Below are 20,005 nucleotides of genomic sequence, written 5' to 3'. Positions count from 1 at the left end.
AGTCCTTTCTGGATCTTACAGTTTTTAGCTTGCATTCTGGTAACTACCTTTTCCGTTTCTGGACAGTTTGGTAGGAATAACATTAGATTAGAAAGCTGTCCATCAAAAAGGGTTTGCAAAAGCGAGAAACCTATCTGGGCAGAAAGGACGCGTTTCACCCATACAGCAGCACCCTCGCACGGGCTGGGGCAGGGATCCCCGCACCAGAACGATGCAGAGCGCAAATCTGTGCACTGACCTGCTCGTTTCCTTGCCGACTTCCAGACTGAATGGAAACCTTGGCCCTGCAAGGAGCGTTCAAGGATGCCCACACGCCTTGCAGGAGCGCAGCATCCATCTTAGGTCCACACAAGCAGAACCGGACTCTTCGTTACCAAGCAGTTGAACAAAGAACAGGTTGTTGCTCTCCAGCACCCGCAGGTGTTGAAGCTGTCCTCTCCGCACAGTTCCCAAACTGCCTCGCTAATCTAAATGATCGCGATGTTAATGGGCCCAGAGACTCCTAATTTTCTGGCTTCTTTAATTGCTCCACTGCCGAAAGCAGAGTGCATGAAATGTAGGCACGCAACGCCGGCACAGACACAGAAATGGAATCTATGGAAACTATGGACTCCAAACAGCCACAACTACTGTATCCTACGTAATCCTTACTCCAAAAGCCCTCCACCATCTGCATTCCAGCAGCTTGCCTGTGCAAAAGTTTAAGGGACAAGTAGCATTTTTGATAAGTATTTAAACAAAACATTACCTGTGCTACCCAAAGCAGCATTTTTATAATAACCTTAGATATATTTTCTTAATAAAAGGCTGTGAGCAAAGCCCTTTCATCAAGGGTTTTCCATCACTGGCATCTACTAGTCATCATCTTTCAAACTCACAAGCTATGAAGTCACGAAGAGGTGAAGATATCTTATATATGCAATTTACTTGATTATATTGCTTTTCTCGGTAATAAAAAATAAGTCACACGCATAAAAGAGAGAAAACAGTGTTGCTTTTCTTTTTTCTTACAGTTACGATTTACTTTTGGCATAATTACAAACAACTGCATTTAGTGCTAGYTGCCAACTGCAACATAATTAGAAGAGAAAATCCAGAGCATAGAAATAGGTCTTTCTGCAGATTTTTCTGCATTTGCCACAGCAATTTTGATTCACTGTTAATAGAGAAGTTCAGAGAGTTCAAAAAAAATTACCTAATTCTGCAGAACAGAATAGCATTTTCCACTGTCCAAGTCAAAAACACAGGCCCTAGATGCCTTATTTATACATAAGTAGTAACCTTTAACTATCATTGTCTCCCTCACTAGTACTGAATGTCAATTTAATAGATTCAAACACTAGATATTTCCTCTAAAATAGCTGGACATCATGGCCCCTTCATGAAGCTCATTACTAATTRGATTAATAGGTCAGAAACACAATTAATGTAAAAGCAAGAGATAAAAAAAGAGACTATTACACTACTATTCATCTGCAGACCTGAAACAGTTGTTACAGTACTTGACTAACATGGGATAAAATGTTTTTTGGCTTTTTTTTTTTTAATTGAAGTAGCCAATAAAGACACTGTGCCAGGGGGCTTGGGAACACTTAGTTTTGTATTCTTCCTGTAAAATAGCCAAGGACAGTGAAAGCACTTGGAATTCACCACAATCCATAGTTTTAAACAAGCATTTTGCCTATGTCTAGCCAGCAATGAAAGTAAGTAGGTTCAGAGATTTAAAAAGCCCAGAAAATAATGGAACATAGCCTAGTCCTACAAAAATATTGTTGAATTTGGAAAAAAACACCATGCAGATTTTTACCACAGTGCAATGCAATTTATTAGCTCTGTTCATAAGTCTTTGACATAGGGATTTGCTGGGATTTTTTTTTTTTTAAAGAAAATATTTGTATCTGGCTTTTTTTGATGCATTTGAAGCGAACCTAGAGAGCATCTTAAATTTACAGCATCTTTTAAAAATACTTTACGCTGACAAATCATTCAGTTAAAAAACTCGCCAACATACACTGCATAKTATCACAAGAGGGTATTGGCAGAACGTAACTCAAGAAGCAGCAAGTTCATTTCTAGTCTGTTCAGGTTTTCAGATCTTGTTCATCAATGACATTTCCAACTCCTTCCCCGTAGAGCAGTAAACAACATGACTCACCTGTTTATCTCCTCCTCTTCCTCCCAGAGGGGGGCCGCATCGTTCGGGTCGTCTCACGTACATGTGCATTGCTGCTGCGTTTTTACGCTAGAGAAGGGAGAGAAACGTATCTTGCAGTTGGAACCGGGGGCTGCGAGGGTTGCATTTAAGGTCCTGGGGTGCCTTCTGCACTCCGGGACTGCCCTCTAGGAAAGCTTTGTGCCATGAGGAGGAGCACTACTGTTACTGCAGGTGCTTCTGCTGGGCCACAGTCATGCAAGGTGCCGTAGCTATCAAGCCGTTACCTTTTAGCTGTTTGGAGCCAGGCCTTAGATCAACTAGCAGGGAAATAAAAAGGCATGGACTTGATATAGAATTGAATGCAGAAAGCAGTGCGAAAAGGGAGGAAAGGTTTGACTCGATCCTGTTTTGTGCTGCTATGTTTTATAAATGACAAAGTCTCCTAAGCAAAGTTTTGAATGCTGTATCACTCCAGCGTAAATAACCTGAGGCTAGGATAGTGTCTGTCCGAATGGGACAGTCTTTAAACTAACCATCCATGACAGAAGGCATTAACTGGAGATTATACAACTGCTTATCTGTAATAAATCAAAATGTGCTCCTATGCTATTGGTTTAGTTAAGCAATCATAAGTGGGTGCTTCCAAATAATAGAAATTGCATCATGCTTGTGAATTCATCAAAATACTCTCCTCTGATCATCAAGAAAACCTGTGTGCAGGTTCAGCTTTGCCTCACCATTCTTCACCCAACAGGTTACTCATCTGGTGTTAGTTATAGGAGCTAGGTGTTGATGCATACCTAGAACTCAGTATGAGCTGCTCACTGATGACTTGTCAACCCATACCTCCCTTCCGTTTACTGAGAGACCGCACGTACGTGAATTCCAAATATCAGATGTAACGATGAAGGCGATCCTCATTTTACTGTTTTTCCCTTCCTTGCCACTACCACATTCAGATGAGGCAGCAGTATCACATGGTGAGTCACGGTAACAGCTGCAGAGATCCAGGAAACCAAGTATGAATTTCTTCTCCTCAGCTACTGACAGGAAACCACTCATCAGTGCTACTAAATAAAATACATAAAAAAAAGAAATACAATATGTAAGTTTTACGATCAAGGTCCTGCCAAGTGCAGAATACTATTTTCTGCTACATGAGCTATTAGCTTGCCTTTGGTTAACTTCTTTGGCTTTACTGAGGACAGAGAGAGTTGATACCAGCAGCTGTTGGCTAAAACCTAGCACATGGAGTAGGTTTCTCAAGCATTAGCCAGACTGTAAAAAGYCTGAAAGTGGAATTAATCACTCCTTCTGCAAATGAGCTACTGGCTATACCTACCTGAAGAAGTATTTACTCTTTGTGAATCTTAGGTCATGCTGAAAATCCTTGATTTTATTCCACTAGCATATCCCCTATTTTTTTTGGTAGGTGAATATACTGAACTCTAAAGCTGTTTGAGAACTTCTCCCACCARTTCTGCTTTCCCTAATTCATTGTACTTGGTAAGCCAGATTGATGAAGCCATTTACCACTTTGGAGAGCTCCTCCGGGAGGAACGCAGTAGCTTCAGTAAAAGCAACAGGAAGATTCTCCAGCCTGAGAGACAACCCCAGGACAGACCTTCCAGATATCGTTACATTATTTGCAGGCCAGACTGACACTGAATTTTTGCTTACCAGCCAGAGAAGAGCATCAAAATGAAGCACGCTCATGGACAGGGTGCAAGGGTGGGCCAGTCAAAAGAGAACATATCTAAAATCAAGGCTAATATACAGTGATCACATACCAGATCCTCCATTCCTCCTTCCGCAAGCAAGGTGTTGCTTTCCTTTAGGGAGTTCGGAATATTACAGTCTATGAGTCCTCGTTGCACCAGGAAGGTGACTCTCTCCTATTGGTTGGGAGCTGAAGAGTCAGAGTGAAAGGACAGACTACTCGATAATGGCTAACAACAAGGTTCTTAATGGAGATATCAAAGCTGGAGATCAGGTCCACGATATGACYGGTGTTTGTGCTGAACCAAAGATGACTAGGAAAGTCTTTGGATTTTCACCTCTGCAAAGCAGCAGGGAAGTTGATTGCATATTACACAGTATTTGTCCTTTGTGCAATGTAGTTGACAGCATAAGAGAAACTCGGATGTGGGCGAAATTTCAAAGAGTGTTTCAGTGGCCTTGTGAGATGAATCTACAGTCCCAAGGATTGTTCACTTTCTGCAAAGTACAAGATATGCTAATTTTCATGGCACTGCTTGCTCCAAAGATGTTTAGACCGCCAAAGTATTTGAAAAGGACACAACTGGAAGAAGAGGCGTTATATGCATGAAGTAGAACAAGAATCTTTTTTATTATATACAAAGAATGGCTGAATTTTTACACTTAAATTTTGATGCACAATACGTAAATAGTGTAATTGTTCGTACTGAATTTTATTTATGATCATCTGAACTGAGAAAGTCACTTCTTTAAAAAAAATGCATTCTTCATCTGTGATTTTAACTTGGGAAGACTTTTATGAAAGGTGTCTGTTTTTAAGACAATGCAAGTTCTCAGTGTTGAGGAACAGGCGGTTGTCTCCTTGCACATGAATTTGCATTATAAAACAATGTCATTTTCCTAGAGGAGGTAAAAGCAAAGTTACAAACTGTCAATTTTCTCTTCTGCTAGGAACAGTCACTTGAGAAAGAATATTCACTGTGAGATACATAGACAGGAATCTTCCTGACAAACATTTCCATTGGAGAAAAAGGGTTGTCAGAGGACCTCCCATCTCCATATATCAGAACAGGTCATGGGGAAGAATCTCCTTCAAAAGGGAGGTAGAAATCTGTCCCAAAGAAATCCAGGAGTAAAAGCATGGAGCTAGCCTTGAGAACAGTAAATACAGTGCAAAYCTGTGTTACTGCTGGCTTTAGCAGTTTCGCAGAAAAGTAGCAATTCTATGGCAGACACCATTGGAAAGAGGAGCTAGCCCTTTGCTCTATCCTCAATCCCCCTCAAAGCACCTTCCTCACAGATTCCCCAAAAAATCAATAAAGATCAAAAAGAGTAAGTGTCCTCTTTTGTAAAAAYGCAGAGCACTGCGTCAAGAGAGCTTGCTCCAACCTAAACTTCCTAACAAGGAAATGTTGCCATACGATCTCTTTAAACATGGACATCTCAGCTAGGTAAGCCTAAGAACAATCATTTTAAGGAGCTGACTGTCACAGGAACTTTGTATTGYTGTACAGTGAGTGGCATATTGCTATTTCTTAAGTGATCTTCAAGGACTTGTGTTTTAAATATGATATAAATTCCAAATCATGTTCAGTCTAACAACAGAACTGGTTCCTAAGGTCCTCCCATTTTTAATCTTGTCAAAGAAGAAGTGATACAGTTTTATACTGTCATCTTCATTTGTTTTTTTTTGTTTTTTTTCTAAACTTCTTGGTAGACTGTAAATTATTCAGCCATTACAAATGACAGGCTTGACATGAAGATCAAATTAAAGAAAAAGCCAAGATACCCGCACAAGAGAGACCATTTTCTTCACCAGCAAATTTCTTACAGCAGCAAAATAAATGACTAGTAAAAGCTAGTAAAGAGAAGCTTTCTGTGCACAACTGGAAATGCCCAGGATTCAAAACCGCTCCCTGTTATGCTTCTTGCGCACTGAGATTTTCTCACACCATTTCAACTAAATAGGTACCTGGAAAAAGTGATGCTTCCTTTTCAACTGCTAGCAATATAAATTCAAATTAACATTTATAGCTAACACAGATTAAATCTGTGATCCTTAAAAGTTTTTTTCAATTGTTCTGCTTTATGTTCTAGCTTGCTTAGTAAATGTTGTGGACACCAGAAAAAAAGGCATACATGAGTGGAAGTGAATTACACAGATGTAAGTATTCAAAAAGCCACTTGTTAAAAAAAAATTTTTTTTAAGGGTTACGGTTGGTTTGATTTTTTTTGCCRTGTTGTTACATTAGATTAATGTTTTATGCATCACCTTTAAAATTTTAAATGATTTGGTTTCTCACTGACTTGAAAGAGAAGGAAAAACAATTTCTGAAGTATCAGTAGTTTTCTGCACCAAAGTTTGCAAACAAACAGGACGTCAAAGAAGAAAAAGTTACGACACTGCTGAGGCTCCGGAGTGCATTGGGTTTTCTGGGACGGATTTGGCTTGGTGCAGGGCAGCTTGAATTCGGAAATGTGTTCTTGTTTCCATGGAGTAATTCTTGTAGTTTTGTCTAAAACAAAAGCAGACCACTATGATGAATATATATATTTTAAACATTTTCAAGTTATCTCTATGTTACTGTTTTAAGCAAAACAACTGTAGACAGCAAAAAGCCTTTCTTCACAAGCTCCTTTGTTGCCTCCTCTAAAACACAGGCATGTGCTCCTAGACAAACAATGCAGCTCTTTGTTCTTTATTTGTAGTTCCACTGTCTGGCAATTACCAGGGAAAATATAGTTTAATAAGAAATTGAATCTGTTCCACTCAATCAAAGTATTGAGTCCATATTAAATATCCATARCATCCACTTAGTTTACATTCAGAAATTAGATTTTTGCCTCCCAAAGTATTACTGACAAATTTGAAAACAAACATTTTGGGGATTTTTTCCCTCATTTTAATAAGATAGTTAGTGTGTGCTAAGGGCAAGGATTTAACCACTTGGCAGCAGTGATATGGACCTTTGTTAGCTAGAGTATGGACAGGAATGAGACCGACAGCCACTGCTAACTGTTAAGCAGTATAGAATGAAAATTACAATGAATTAAGAATTTATTCACTTTCTAGATATATTAAAAAAGGGATGAAGACTTCAATTGCCTATATTTGGTACAGTGGTAACAGGAAAGACATACGTTTCAGTGATATTGTTTCTTCTGGATGCTTTCAACCATCTACCACTTATTTTCCAAATACACAATAAAAGAACTTAAGAAACATTTTAAAAGCAACATGTGGGGGAAAAGAATAAAGCTAAGACTTCCAAAGAAACTAAGGGAGCATCATTCTCAATCTGGAAGTTACTCTTAGATCATAAATGAGCCATCATTCCCTGATGTTAATCAACACAAGCAAACCAAATCTTGTATTTTTCAAGTGCTTCTGATACTGGAAAGGAGAGATGCTGCTGAAGTTCAGCAGATGCAAAGCCTGTTCAGCCATGCTATGCAGTCCTACTCACCCCCGTCCCTGTACTACCTACAAAACACTCCCAAGAAGAGACGAATGTTGAACTCATCTTAATTCAGCAGACACATTTCAAGGACAGAGAGAAAAAATGAGAAAGAGAGAGAGAGAAGTCCTGAACCTGAAGAGAGAAACCCCTTGTCTCCATCCTGTGGTTGTCAAAGATGTGTTACAGGAGCACCGCTGTATCATGTGAGCGGGGAATAAGGCCAGATGATCGGCTGCCCTGGAAACTTGGAAAGAGAAAGAGGGTGCACGCAAGACTCCACACAGATTTTCAAGGAGCAGTACGCCAGCCCAGGGAAAGACTGGCAGGAAAAAAAGGAATTTCTTCCTTCCCCCACAAACACCTAGTGGCTGGCTCAGCGGTGTCATCTGCCTATAGCCTCCAGTAGCTAAGTTATGTTCTAAAGAGCCTTTGAAGAAAGTGTAGACTTTCTAGGAATGAACATTTCAACTCTTGTAGGACAGATACAGGATCTAGACACCAATGGTTGTAAGACTTTCCTAATTTTCTTTTAACAGAATTTGCCATTTTTCCCCTACAGAAACATAACATCAAGTATTAAACAATCCGTATATTTTAAAAGCATTTCGGTTCAAAATTCATAATTTAAATCAAGCATGAAAACATGGTATCTGCCCCATGGCAGTCTCTTTGTGGAAAAAGAGGAATTCCACAGCCATCCTTCATCAGCTTATAATATTATGCACGCAGCACTCAAGAAGCTGGCTGAATAGAGGAAATGAACAGATTGTCCTCTACGCTGATCTGAAACTCTCTGGAGTTTTTGCTTTAAATTAAGTAGACTTTGTCAAGAAAAAATAAAAACCACCATTTGTTTTTCTCATCAGTTGGCTGACATTCTTGCTTGTAGCTTATGGTAATACAAATGGAAATGATTCTGTGCATGATCAAGACAAAACTGTTTATCATCTCATTCCACCCTTTCTCCTAGAGCTGAAGCATTGAAGCCAGCAGTAGTATATGGAGTCAGCTCAAGCAAATCAAGCGTCATCCACAAGCAGAGTGCTCATCTCCACTCTGGCCAATGGCAAACCTAATTCTGCATTCCCGAAACCCACCATGGACAACACGTTCTCCCTCTAGGGGCTAAAAAGAAAATCAGCATTTTAAGCTGAACGCTTAGAAATACCCGTGCATTCGGAGTTAAACCTTCGCTAATCCCGATATTGCTGCTGYGGCTGTGTCTGATGATTTGTAGAAGGTAAAAGTGCCCTCTCCTGACAGACATAGCATATTCTCTCGACTTACTGATACTACCTGTGAGTTGAACAGCTTTAGTTTGGAATAAAAAATGAGTTTGGACAGTATATGAAGGACTGCTAAGGATACCGTGGTACACAAAGGTCTACTCTGAAATTAAGGTTGAAGTTAGAGTCCCACCACAGGTGCCTACATTGCAGAAAGGCCACATGGACCCAAATCATGTTGGTACTGTGAAATACTKGCACTTCTAATCAAGTATAACAGCCACAGGTGACCATTTAGGGACTGCATTTTTTATAACTGATTGAAACAAGACTTCTATATTTTGCATATAATTTCAGTTTCCATGGGTTCTTTGAGCATGGCACACCTGCGTATGAGTTTTTCATACATTGGGTAACAACATACTTAAAGCAGCTATCTGTTGTGTTCCTCTTCAAGCTTGACTTCCGCCCTTGAAGGGGTCTGTGCGCTGAGCCACAGAGCRACAAGTGGGAATGCGAATGGCTCAGCATGAAGTGATAAAAGGACTAGACAGAACGAGAAGTCCTGAATTATTAATTTCTAGGCCTCTTTTAAGATAGATTTGAACAAAGAAAATGAGAACAGAAGGAAATGTGTGCTTTGAGGAATGTGAAACTGAGTGAAACACTTTCCAATGCATTTTCTAACAAAATTTTTGCTATTGTTAATATCTTCCATGAGTCTACAGAGTCCAGGCTCACAAGCATAGAAGATTAAGAACTGCAATGTTTCAATTTTTGTGTTGACAGGCTTTTGGCATAATCTTTAGCAGACTGATTCACCACTCTTCCTTGCATAGTGGACTGATGTGGACAAAAACCTCAACACAAAAACACGATCTGACCTCTCTGAAGCTTGGGGCCAGACATCAGTTTTGCAGCCACTCACACCTGCAGCAGTGGTGGACTTGACCCTGTGCACTGAAACGTGCAGACATCTGGAATCATTCAGTACTCAGGCAGAGATACGGACAACCCTGCTTGGACAGGATGCTTGAAAGGTGGTTTGGTTTCGATAGTTCCCCCCCAAGAAATTTTGGCTCAGCAGAGAAGCTAAGAGTGAGACCGAGGCACAAATATATTTTGTTAGTTCTACAATAAAGGACATACGTGATCAAGTCCAACTATTCCTGATAAACTTACTTTGACAGAAAAATCAATCACACAACACAAATACCAAAGGCAGGTGGTTCAGCTGTATTCCAGATGCAGATAAAACAATGAAGCAAAGATACTAAATGCAACCTGAAGAGTTATCTTTAAATGTATTTCATCAAATAGAATTAAACAGCACTGTTAGCCATCAATTTGAGTAATGCTATTTCAACCATAACACGGAGTTTTGATTTCATTTAATGCATCTTTTATGAAAAAGTAAGGAGCCTACAAAGATTATTTAATTTTGTCATACATGGATTATTTCTCATGGAAGCCCTTGACAGTTATATTAAGATCTTTAAAATTACTTTTTCTCCTACAGGAATGGATGGATAGCCATAGACTGAATAATCAGATAGTGTCTACCATTAAAAAGGCCCCAGTCAAAACGAGGGATTTCAGTGAATAAACAAACAATGAGTTCCCATAGTATTAATCAAATGGTTTTGCTTCTTGCTTTTCAGTAAAATACCATACTGACCCATCAGACATCAGCACAGGCTTTTCACTTGCTTACTTTGCTCTTTCCAGTAGTTTTATTGCTTCTTCTCTTCTTCCCTGGTCCAGGTACAGTACTGCAAGCTCCAGCAAAGCATTTGGAATTAGATAATGGTCGTATTTTATCTTCTTCTCACTGCATTGGAAAAGAAATAGCATCAAGATCTTGAAATGATATACCGTTTCCTTCATTTAACAGCTCCAAACACAAATAAATAAGAGATTAGCTAAGATCTGAAGGAGTAATCAATCTCTGTTACAACACTCGTCATGTTCTCTATCCAAAACTACCTTCCAGGTTATTAAATGTGTATTTTGCATAACCATGCTGCACAGTATGTTATTTCTCAGGATTATAAAACATCRCCCTTATTATCAGGGAAGAATTAGAAAAGGTGACAATATTATGAGCCCTATCCATGTGAACTGACAAAAAGAGATGCCTTTCACTGCATGAGGTAGAGAAGTTCCAAGTACAACTGTGCTGCCATCTGTCTCTGCAGACTGCGTTTGGCTCTTTGGGCATAGCTTCTTCAGGACTGATAAGGTGGTGTGGGGAAGCACTGGTATCTCACAGATTTTATGCATGTATAGTCCCCCAAAATGAGAAAATATCCCAGTAAAGACTGCAGATTTGCAATCCTTCTTTCTTATATGCCTAACACCACCAGCAATTAAAATTGTGATCCCTTGACATCAAAGCAAGTGAAATAAATAGTAAAGATTCTGTAGTCCTCTCCCTTCTATTCATAACAATGTTTCATCTGCCCTTGCTTAAAATGAAGAGTTACTGAGAAATTCAGGAGTTCTCCTGTATGCCAGCTATGAAAACTTACTTTAAATGGATGTAAGTAAAATGATCTTCTGCCTCTGAGATCTTGCCCAAATGCTTGAGGCATAAACCCTTTAACAGTTTTATCACGCACTGGTCATCTGCTAGTAACTCTGTAGCTGCAAGGTGAAGGAAATTATGAGATGGCACATTTTAGAAAACTGTTTAGAGCATTGGAGATTTTCCTACCTGCAGGGAAACTTTTACACAGGTAGGTATGAGTATGATTTATTTACCGGAAGGCAGGACAGAAGGAACCAACTGGTTCATTTAATTCATTTAGTGCCATTTTCTGCTATCACAAACACGCATCATCGTTTTCATAAACCGATCAAACTTTGTCTAAAAATTGTTGAACTGTTCTGTCCCCACCGCCCCAACTGAAAGGCAATTCCACAATCTTATTGTTCTGACACCTAAAAACTCTTAAAGTTTCTACTTTGGAAATACTGAGGTCCAATTTATAATCTTTCAACTTTGTCTTCACTGTTCTTTAGTAAATACAGCTCTTCTCCCTCCTTGACTTTTAGCCACATGATCTGTTCATAGGGAACATTTTTATCAATTCTTCACCTTTTGCTAAAGAAAATACGCCTAACTTTGCTGGCTACAGTTAACATTCCCTCATTTTCCTACAGTACCTTCTTTTCACCTGTTTCACTTTGAGTTTGTCCTTCTAGCCATGATTGCCCAGAATTACATATGCTAGGTCTTAACAGTGCCTAGCCCAAAGTCATCACTAATACCCCTTCTCTATCAGGAAAATTTTGCATGGTACATTTTGAAAACATCTGTGTAATAACTTCTCCACATTGGCAGCTTAGTTTTAAATTTATAAGCAAAGCTCATTTCCAACTCATGAAATACTAACTATTAAGAATTTCTGCAAAATGTGTAATACCGCATTTTGGCTTCTTGAATTTCACCCTGTTTCTATTACTGCATTCCTCAAGGTCACACAGTTCTTCCTCTGTCGCTCCAGCTGATTAAATGCTGGCACCCACAGCATGAAACAGTCGCTCCCCTTTGGGGTATGCAGTTAGAGGCCTTGATCTTACAGTTGGATATGCACTGAAAAACTCCTGCACCTACAGCAATACACACAGTCACTTCTATTGCTAAGTCCTACAGAGAAATCTACTATACCATCTAYGTATATCTCCAAAGCAAAACCCAGGGAAGATGACCAATGACTATTCAGAAAACAAACTTAGAAGGAATGGGGAAGAGAGCAAAAGTCGACACACGAAGTATGTCCACAGCCAGATGGCTCAGGGCCACAAAAAAGTTTTCCTTATTTCATTAGAAGAATAAAAAGCAGATCAATTGTTCCTTCTGGCCAACTTTTCTATGAACACAATCACATGCATATATTTTCTCTACTTTTAACACATCCTGGACAAACTGCCCTGGATTATATAAACAAACATTTAGGGATCTATCCTAGATATAATTATGTATATCAGATTTATATTTCTAGATGTATTTCCAATAACTGACTTCCTTTGACTCCTTATACTGTATAACACTAATCATACGCACATTTTCAGGCTTGTAATTTTATAGCATTAGATTCTTGCATTAAGAATCTAACAATAAGACAGAGGACAATATTTGAAAAGACAAGAAAATACAATAGTAAAACCTCAAACGCTGTCAGGAAAGCTCAAGGAAAGCATGATGCCTGAAAACAGCAAGTCACTACTTGAAACTGGTAATACTTTAAATTGTTGATGTCTTTAAAATATATCACACTTTCTGACCACAGGTCCTCACAGTGTTTTACAAAGATGAATCAACCTCAAAAAATCCCTGCAAAAAGTTAGCCAGCCTTATTCACAAAACAGGAAAAGAAGAAACAGAGTAATAAATCACTTATCTAAAATAATGTAGCCAAACGAGAAGGTGAAAGAAGGCTTTGTGAAAAGCCTTCCAACATGTCACCTTYACTGCAAATACTTCTCTCCTGTCTTTTTCAAGGATTTAAAAAGGAGACAGCTTTAGCCCCTCTTTCGAGCAACATCTTCAACTCTAAACGAACACCTGTGTAACACCCGGAATATGCACAGGAAGACTGCAATGCAGTGATTTAACCTACACTCCTTTGTCACGATGGGCTCGATCCTTTTGCAGGAAGGTAGTATATAAGAAGATCACATATTTAGTAGGAGGAAACACTGTGAGGAAGGCTGTGAACTCCCCTATGGGAGTGTGGTTGCACTCCCATAGGAGCTGGGAAAGATTGGCAAGAAATTAACAGCAGTTAGCTCTCTCACGGATGGCTAACTACCAGACTGACAGATGTGGCAGCAGAGCCTGTTCTAGTTCCATACAATCCCYCTTCTTGTGCTCATTCGTCATACAAAGGAAGCCCATCCTGATGTCCTAGCTTTCTACAGCATACTGTTGACGTACAAATACCATTCAGCCTTCCAAGGTCTTGTCCTAAGTCAACAGCATTTTTAAAACAAGGCTGATACTTTGTCTCCTTTCATTTATCCTTCAGAACTGAAATACAGTCTCTGAGGATAACAAAACTTTCTGGTCCAAGTAATCAAGTCAATGCATATGCTAATTTTGATCTTTTAAAATTAACAGATATAGCAAAATAAACAAGCCTTTAATATATGTCATAGACTATTCTTCTCACCTATCTGYAGATGTAAAACAGTTTGTTACCATTATAAGTTATTGCTATACTGAAAGACGAAAATTATTCCCATCTGCATTAACAGTTTATGGTTTCATTATTTGCCTTCTGCCTACGATCAGATTAACTTTACTAATGAGACTTTCTTTATACACAGATAGTATCTTCAGCTATCCCATTGTAAAATACCTGCTTAAACCATATCGCTGTTTACCTGAACTTCTTGCCAATGCTGTTTCTGCTTCAATTAAAGTCTCTAACATTCCTTCTGTTAAGTCTGGGCATTTTCCAATTACAGCATAGCCATTCCAGATATACATCATTTCCTAGGGTCAGGGAGAGAAGACAGCATTGTTAATTATGGTACTGGATAAATTCAGATATCAGGTACTTCAGCTTATCTCTATCCATGGTGAGAAATTTGCAGATTCCTTAACTAGAAACTCAGTTTGTCAATACATATTTTCATTGTAACTGAAAACTAGTTACACTCATTTTCAGAGTAAAAGTTAGTCCTGGAAAACTCCTAAAGGGCCACTTACTTCACATGACAAAGAGGATTGYTCGAGTAGAACACTAACTCGCTTATAAATAAAGGCCAATACCAACATGAAAAACAGACTTAAAACCCGAATGCCTCATGGATAAATGTCCTTTGAATAAGGCCTCCTCTTGTTTTTCAGTTCTAACCTAACCAGGTCTGTAATAAATACAAATAAATTATAATATATTGCTTCCATAGAAACTATGAAATCTCAGAATTTCAAAACAAACCAACCAACCATCAAACAAAACCCTCCAACAATCTTTAAGCCAAACTTTAAACCAACCTACAGAATTTCTAGAGCAGAATTGTAAACCTCTATTAAATTTTTCAGGTTTGTTTGAAGTTCCCTCAAAAAACAACTTTTTTGTATTCTGTATACTGTAAATGTTTTTCAGAGTAAATGCTATTAAAAGCTATTGGTTTAATTCCTATTTGTTATTGGGGATTCTCCCTCAGAATGCCTCACCAGACCAAATGTGTTAAAGTGCCCATTACTACTGGCACTCACAAAGTCAAAGATGGAAACAGTATAGAGACCTACTACAGGTCCTCATGACATGTGTTTTTGTTTGTTTGTCTTATAAGASCTGGTCTGTATTTGATAATTTAAAGCTTTTCTATAAAGTTCCTGTACAGAATAACTGAGTTCTGGAGCTATAGGACCGAAAGGTGTCAGGATAGAATAGACAAAACAGTGTTTTAACTCCAGTCATGTTTTCCTTCACAATCTGATCTGGAAAATCTGTGTTGTATCTAATGTAGATTTGGTAACATGGCTTAGACATAGAAGTACTCAAACTACATTTATTCTAGGCTAAATATTTGAGTTGAGACCTCCCTCCTCTCAGCAAGTCCATTCACAGTGAAAGGAAAAACCTGAGAAGCAACAGCTCAGTTAAGACTCTGCACCCCAATTCCACACATCCTCAGTGTGTTTTTAACTGTTCAGCTGCGGCATCTGCTGCCTCTGCAATGCAACTGCAGCAGAAGCAAAGCCGGCGCAGTGCCCCCAGCGCACCACGGAAAGCCTTTAGCAGAGAAAGCTGCTCCGCCAGCAATCCCATTGCAACAGCCCGACCAAAACCCAGGCGTGCACGTTTCTCACTCGCCACAATTTCTGAAACCTGAAAGGCAAATCAAGGTAACCTGATTATTTCTCTCATTTCAGTCTTAAGAACTTAGTGGAAAGTGGCCTCTAGTGAATATCCATGCTATGCTGTAATTCATCCGCAAGAGACTACGTTTCTGTAAGAAGCACTGTGTCACATACCCAACTTACGGGCTAAGAAATCACTACTCACTGGCATCTCCAAGAAGCTCTCCTTGTTCCGGCATTTTCTTAAAGAGTATACACTATTATCCATCTGTTTCTCAAACACAACCGCTCAAAGCACTGAAAATGTTAACTCCACTGCACTTGGCAAACCTGTGGAGCCAAAATCTTTTCATGTTCTTTTACCCATTCTTTGGGGACAGATTTTTGTAAATGCTACGTACTAGGCAAAAGGGCACCTTATGAAGTGGTTTTTACCTGGCCATGGGGAATCTCCCAGCACTACAGGCACAAAAATCAATCAATGGAATAGCTTTCTGGATTGGCCAAAAAGAATTGGCTGTATTTCATCCTGCCACCCATGAGGTGCTCTGGAGAGCACCAAATTGCAAACACGCAGGGGTATGTAAGCAGATGCTTACATGCAGTCCCCTAGTTCTTGCACTGTTTCCTTGATTTTTTTCCCCCTCTCTTGTACCTTAAAGTCTTCATTTAGTAGCCTCAGTAAATGACATACATGACAGAAGAGACCCAAGGCAATGTTCCTCAAAAGGTAATCAATGAAAGCTGTTAAAGGCATGTTAGTCTAAAGCTGGAATCATGGGTTACACACGCAACACATTTGCGTGTGACAAACAGCTGGCTTAGTTCCCTGTGGCTGATGCATGCCCCAGTTTTACAACATTCCTTGCATTCATTTGGCTTTGTTTTGGGAACATTCCAGTCTCCTGCAGAGGTTTTACCTTAGAAACATGGAAAGATACTATTATAATAATCTYATTTTCATTTCCATTTTATAAGTTAAAGAAAAATTACAATAATGGAGAGGGAGGAATATTTCTAACTTACCAAAGGTGGAACTGGCAAAGGAATAGGATTTGAAGAAAGGTATCGTCGAGCTTTACGAATGGCAAACTTTTCCGTAGGCAGTGATTTCCCTGCAATTTTCAGTTTCAAACTGGGAACGCTTCTGAAGGTTAAAAAGAAAATGAAAATAATTTTTATTCTATGAACCTCTGGGGAAAAAACATTCAAATAAAAAAAAAAAAATCAAACTGAAGAGAGTTTATAAAAGCTGTTACACACTGAATTATTGCTATGTCTGGGGAAGCAGGGCAATGCATATTCATCAAAGCTGCCTTTATACAGGGGAAGCATCTCTCTTTAGGCTTCCTCTCTAATCAAGGAGGAGAAAGAGGGATGCTTCCCCCCTGCAGTGAATAAATTAGGTGATGAGCCTAAATTATTATAACTCTGCACTGACATGCAGCAAGGCCCATGTCTTTCACAGACTGAGGAAGAGACAAGCTAGATTTTGTTAGTCTTACTCCCATTCTCCCAAAGACTAAACTAACTCACTTCATAATGGACCCCAAATCCAATGAAATCTGCTTGTAATGATTAGATAAAATATGAAAGGCTTGAAAAGTATCAATATATTGTAAGTACATAAAAAGTGATATTTAAGTTTTATAGAAAATTTTTCAAAAAACAAATTAATTGGTTTTCTTCGGCCCAACAAAATTCAGGTATTTTTGAGCTTAAACATTACAACTAGATTTAATTTATTGTGTCAATAGCACATATATTCACTTGCACTTTTAACCAATTCATATTCCTCTCAGATACAAAACTCAAGAATCAAATTGTATTGAWGTTGTCTCCAATAGCTGTTATAGGAGGCACACATTTTGTAGCACGATCTATTTAAGGTTTTGAGATTGTACATCACATTGATTAAAGGAAACAACTGAAAAAGCATGTGAACGTTACATACAACAGCAGCAGCCACTGTATGGCTGATAAAACTAATATCCTGCCTCCAAAGTATTTCTAGATCAGGAGAAAACTGCTGTCTCAATTCAGGATCCACATAAATCTAAAGGGAAAGTTTCACTCCCCAATTACTTACCAATTCAAATGCTATTTGTACAGATCTTCCTAACTGCACAATGAGTAATTTTCCCTCTCTTCCCTTGACACTGTGGCTTGAAAGGATAAGAAATTGATTACTGTCAGAACTGGGAATTAGTAAATTTTACCTAAATAATTCAACTTCATTATCTCCAAAAGGACTGCAGTCATCTGGACCAAACATACTGAGGTAGGCAGCTTTCATGTAAATGTAGGTAGCCTGCAAATGCAATCAAGAATACCTGTACAGTAAAATGAATTTACATCATCACCATTATTGACGTAAAGAACAAAACAGCAACAAAGARGAAGACATTGCTGCTTTTGCTTGTCAGCAGAAGTAATTCTACAAAATTTTAGGCAGAAAATCTGCTTTCAAACACTGGTTCCAGTATTTCAAAAAGGGGAGAAGAGCAAATGATGAGTTTTGGGGKTTTTTTTAAACCATGTATGCCTTTATTTTCTTTGTACCAGTTTCTGTTCACATTCCAAGAACAACTGTACAATTAAATGTCATACTTGTGTAAAGTGAAWTTTTTATTACCCTCAAGAATATACACTAGAAAACTTATGAAAAGGTCATGCTCAGAGAAGAAAATAATATCATATGGTCTACATGTTCAGTCACAACTTGGTAGCATATCTCAAATATCAAGTCCTAGAGAACATCAGCTGGTTTTTAAAGGGCTTCAAGACTTCAGATTATGAAATGTACTGATCTCATAGGGATTCCCGAGCAATCATATATTCAGAAACCAAGAAAGAAAAGCAGCAGAGGACATGACAATATTTCAGTAGTTGAGAATAAGAGTTGGTGAATTCCCGAGTACTGATTTAAGGACTATACAGTATCTGTAAGTTTCAAGAGTTTTCAAGAGCATATTTTAAGATGTGGTTGCTTATTTAAACAGAATCCAACAGTCCATGTGTGTGGCCATCATTCACTTATTTGTTATTATTTTGCCCCTATCATATTGCACTGTAGGTTACCTATTAATAAAGAAACAGAGATGCTTCCTAACCCCCCTGAAATATACTATAAAACTCTACACGCATTTTAAAAGGACATACATGTTAATATTAATACTACAGTGTTTCAGGTTATTAAAGCTCTTAGTTAAGTAGGGCTCCCCTCCTAGACAACAGTTCCGTAGAACTACTCAGACTAATGCATCTGGGTATCCTACAGCCCAATGCAATGCTGGAATCCTCTGGGGTATAAGGAGTTTATACTGCAATTTTTAACCTAAGTGGAAGCACTGCAAGAGTTTCTCTCACCTGGCTGTTTTGAGCTTTTGTCAATTTTGGTTGCACTTGGCCAATACATCCAGTATGTAATAGAATAAACAGACAGAGACACCTCTCCCCCCACCACACACACACTGTGATCACACTAAGAAGAAACAACCCCCCCCAAAAAAAACAAAACCCCACCCCCAGACCCTTCTGACAGATTTCCCTGGGGCTCAGGTGAAGATGGAGGAAAGAAAGGTACCAGGGTTCTGGATGAGAGAACTTCTCCCTTTCAGATGCACAAGGCAAGGTACCTCTTCTAATTTCATTTATTACCTTAGAGGCACCATCGGGGCTAGCTTCACTCACCACCAAAAGAGCTCATATCCATAAATGGCAACTTGTCACTAATTGCAGTGTGTTGGCTAAAGGACCAATCAATCCGCAACAGAGCATCTTTAACAGTCTGCTCTTCAACCACCAACCAGGCCCCAAACATACCTGTTTTCTCAGAAATTGTTCAGATTTGAATGTTTGCACTTCACATTGTTTTGTAAGAGCTAGAGCAGACCAGGTTTTGTTTTACAATCTTCACTCAGTTCAAAGCTATAAAAAGTCAAGTCAATCCGACTGAAAGTTAACAGATACTACAGGGCCTTCTACCCTTTGTTAAATATTTTGTTACTGTTCCACTTAACTTACCTTCGACCAAGTGTTTTCTTTGCTTAGCAGGTCTGCATAAAAGAAGGCCATCTTCCACTGGCGCTTGTAGGTGAAGCACCACATGAGCTCCCAGTAACACATGTGATGAAACTGCTTCCAGTATTGCTGAGCCTCGCAACATTCTTCATACCTATTAACCGCCTGAACAAAGAGAATTCCAAACACAACCTTCATCACCCRTGAGCGCACATACACCAGCACTGTGACAGACACTGGGACTCCATGGTCTGTCTCCATGGCTCATGCAGCTTCCAAAATAATCAGAGCCCAATACGCCCCCAAATCATGTCTGTTRGCTTCACGTAATCGGATGAGACCCATGGCTCCACAGTCATCCTGGTGTTATCGAGTTTACCCCTACAACAGAGCTCCCCATTTTTGGAAGTTGCATCCAATCCTAAGTACAGGAAAAATGAGTGTTTGTTCCTAGAGGAATTAGGAAACTAAAGTCAGAGGAAAAATACTCAGCTGACTTTTATTGTCATAGCTTCAAAGACTTCAAGAGAGCTACAGCACTGCACACCAGCTGGTTCTCTGTCTCAAAGTATTTTGGACATGTATTCTTCACCTCTCTAAT

At 39.0% G+C, this 20,005-nt stretch overlaps 1 protein-coding gene across 1 annotated transcript in view; it reads right to left on the bottom strand.

Annotated features, from left to right (window-relative positions):
- Positions 1 to 2,154: 2,154 nt before the first annotated feature.
- The window catches only part of TTC39A (tetratricopeptide repeat domain 39A), a 41,269-nt gene continuing 23,418 nt past the window's right edge, over positions 2,155 to 20,005 (bottom strand). The window contains exons 11-19 of the mRNA XM_026086938.1: positions 19,408 to 19,569; positions 17,601 to 17,692; positions 16,408 to 16,528; positions 13,953 to 14,064; positions 11,093 to 11,207; positions 10,276 to 10,392; positions 3,946 to 6,390; positions 3,034 to 3,225; positions 2,155 to 2,242 (exon numbers count right to left, since the gene is read on the bottom strand). Of these exons, the coding sequence (XP_025942723.1) occupies positions 6,270 to 6,390; positions 10,276 to 10,392; positions 11,093 to 11,207; positions 13,953 to 14,064; positions 16,408 to 16,528; positions 17,601 to 17,692; positions 19,408 to 19,569 (840 nt within the window). The 3' untranslated portion in view covers positions 2,155 to 2,242; positions 3,034 to 3,225; positions 3,946 to 6,269. The remainder of the gene's footprint in view (positions 2,243 to 3,033; positions 3,226 to 3,945; positions 6,391 to 10,275; positions 10,393 to 11,092; positions 11,208 to 13,952; positions 14,065 to 16,407; positions 16,529 to 17,600; positions 17,693 to 19,407; positions 19,570 to 20,005) is intronic.

This window comes from Apteryx rowi, unplaced genomic scaffold (genome assembly GCF_003343035.1).
Source record: "Apteryx rowi isolate R43461 unplaced genomic scaffold, aptRow1 scaffold_7, whole genome shotgun sequence".
Lineage (NCBI taxonomy): Eukaryota > Metazoa > Chordata > Aves > Apterygiformes > Apterygidae > Apteryx > Apteryx rowi.
Note: the sequence above shows the minus strand (reverse complement) of the source record. Positions and strands in the feature narration are given on the sequence as shown.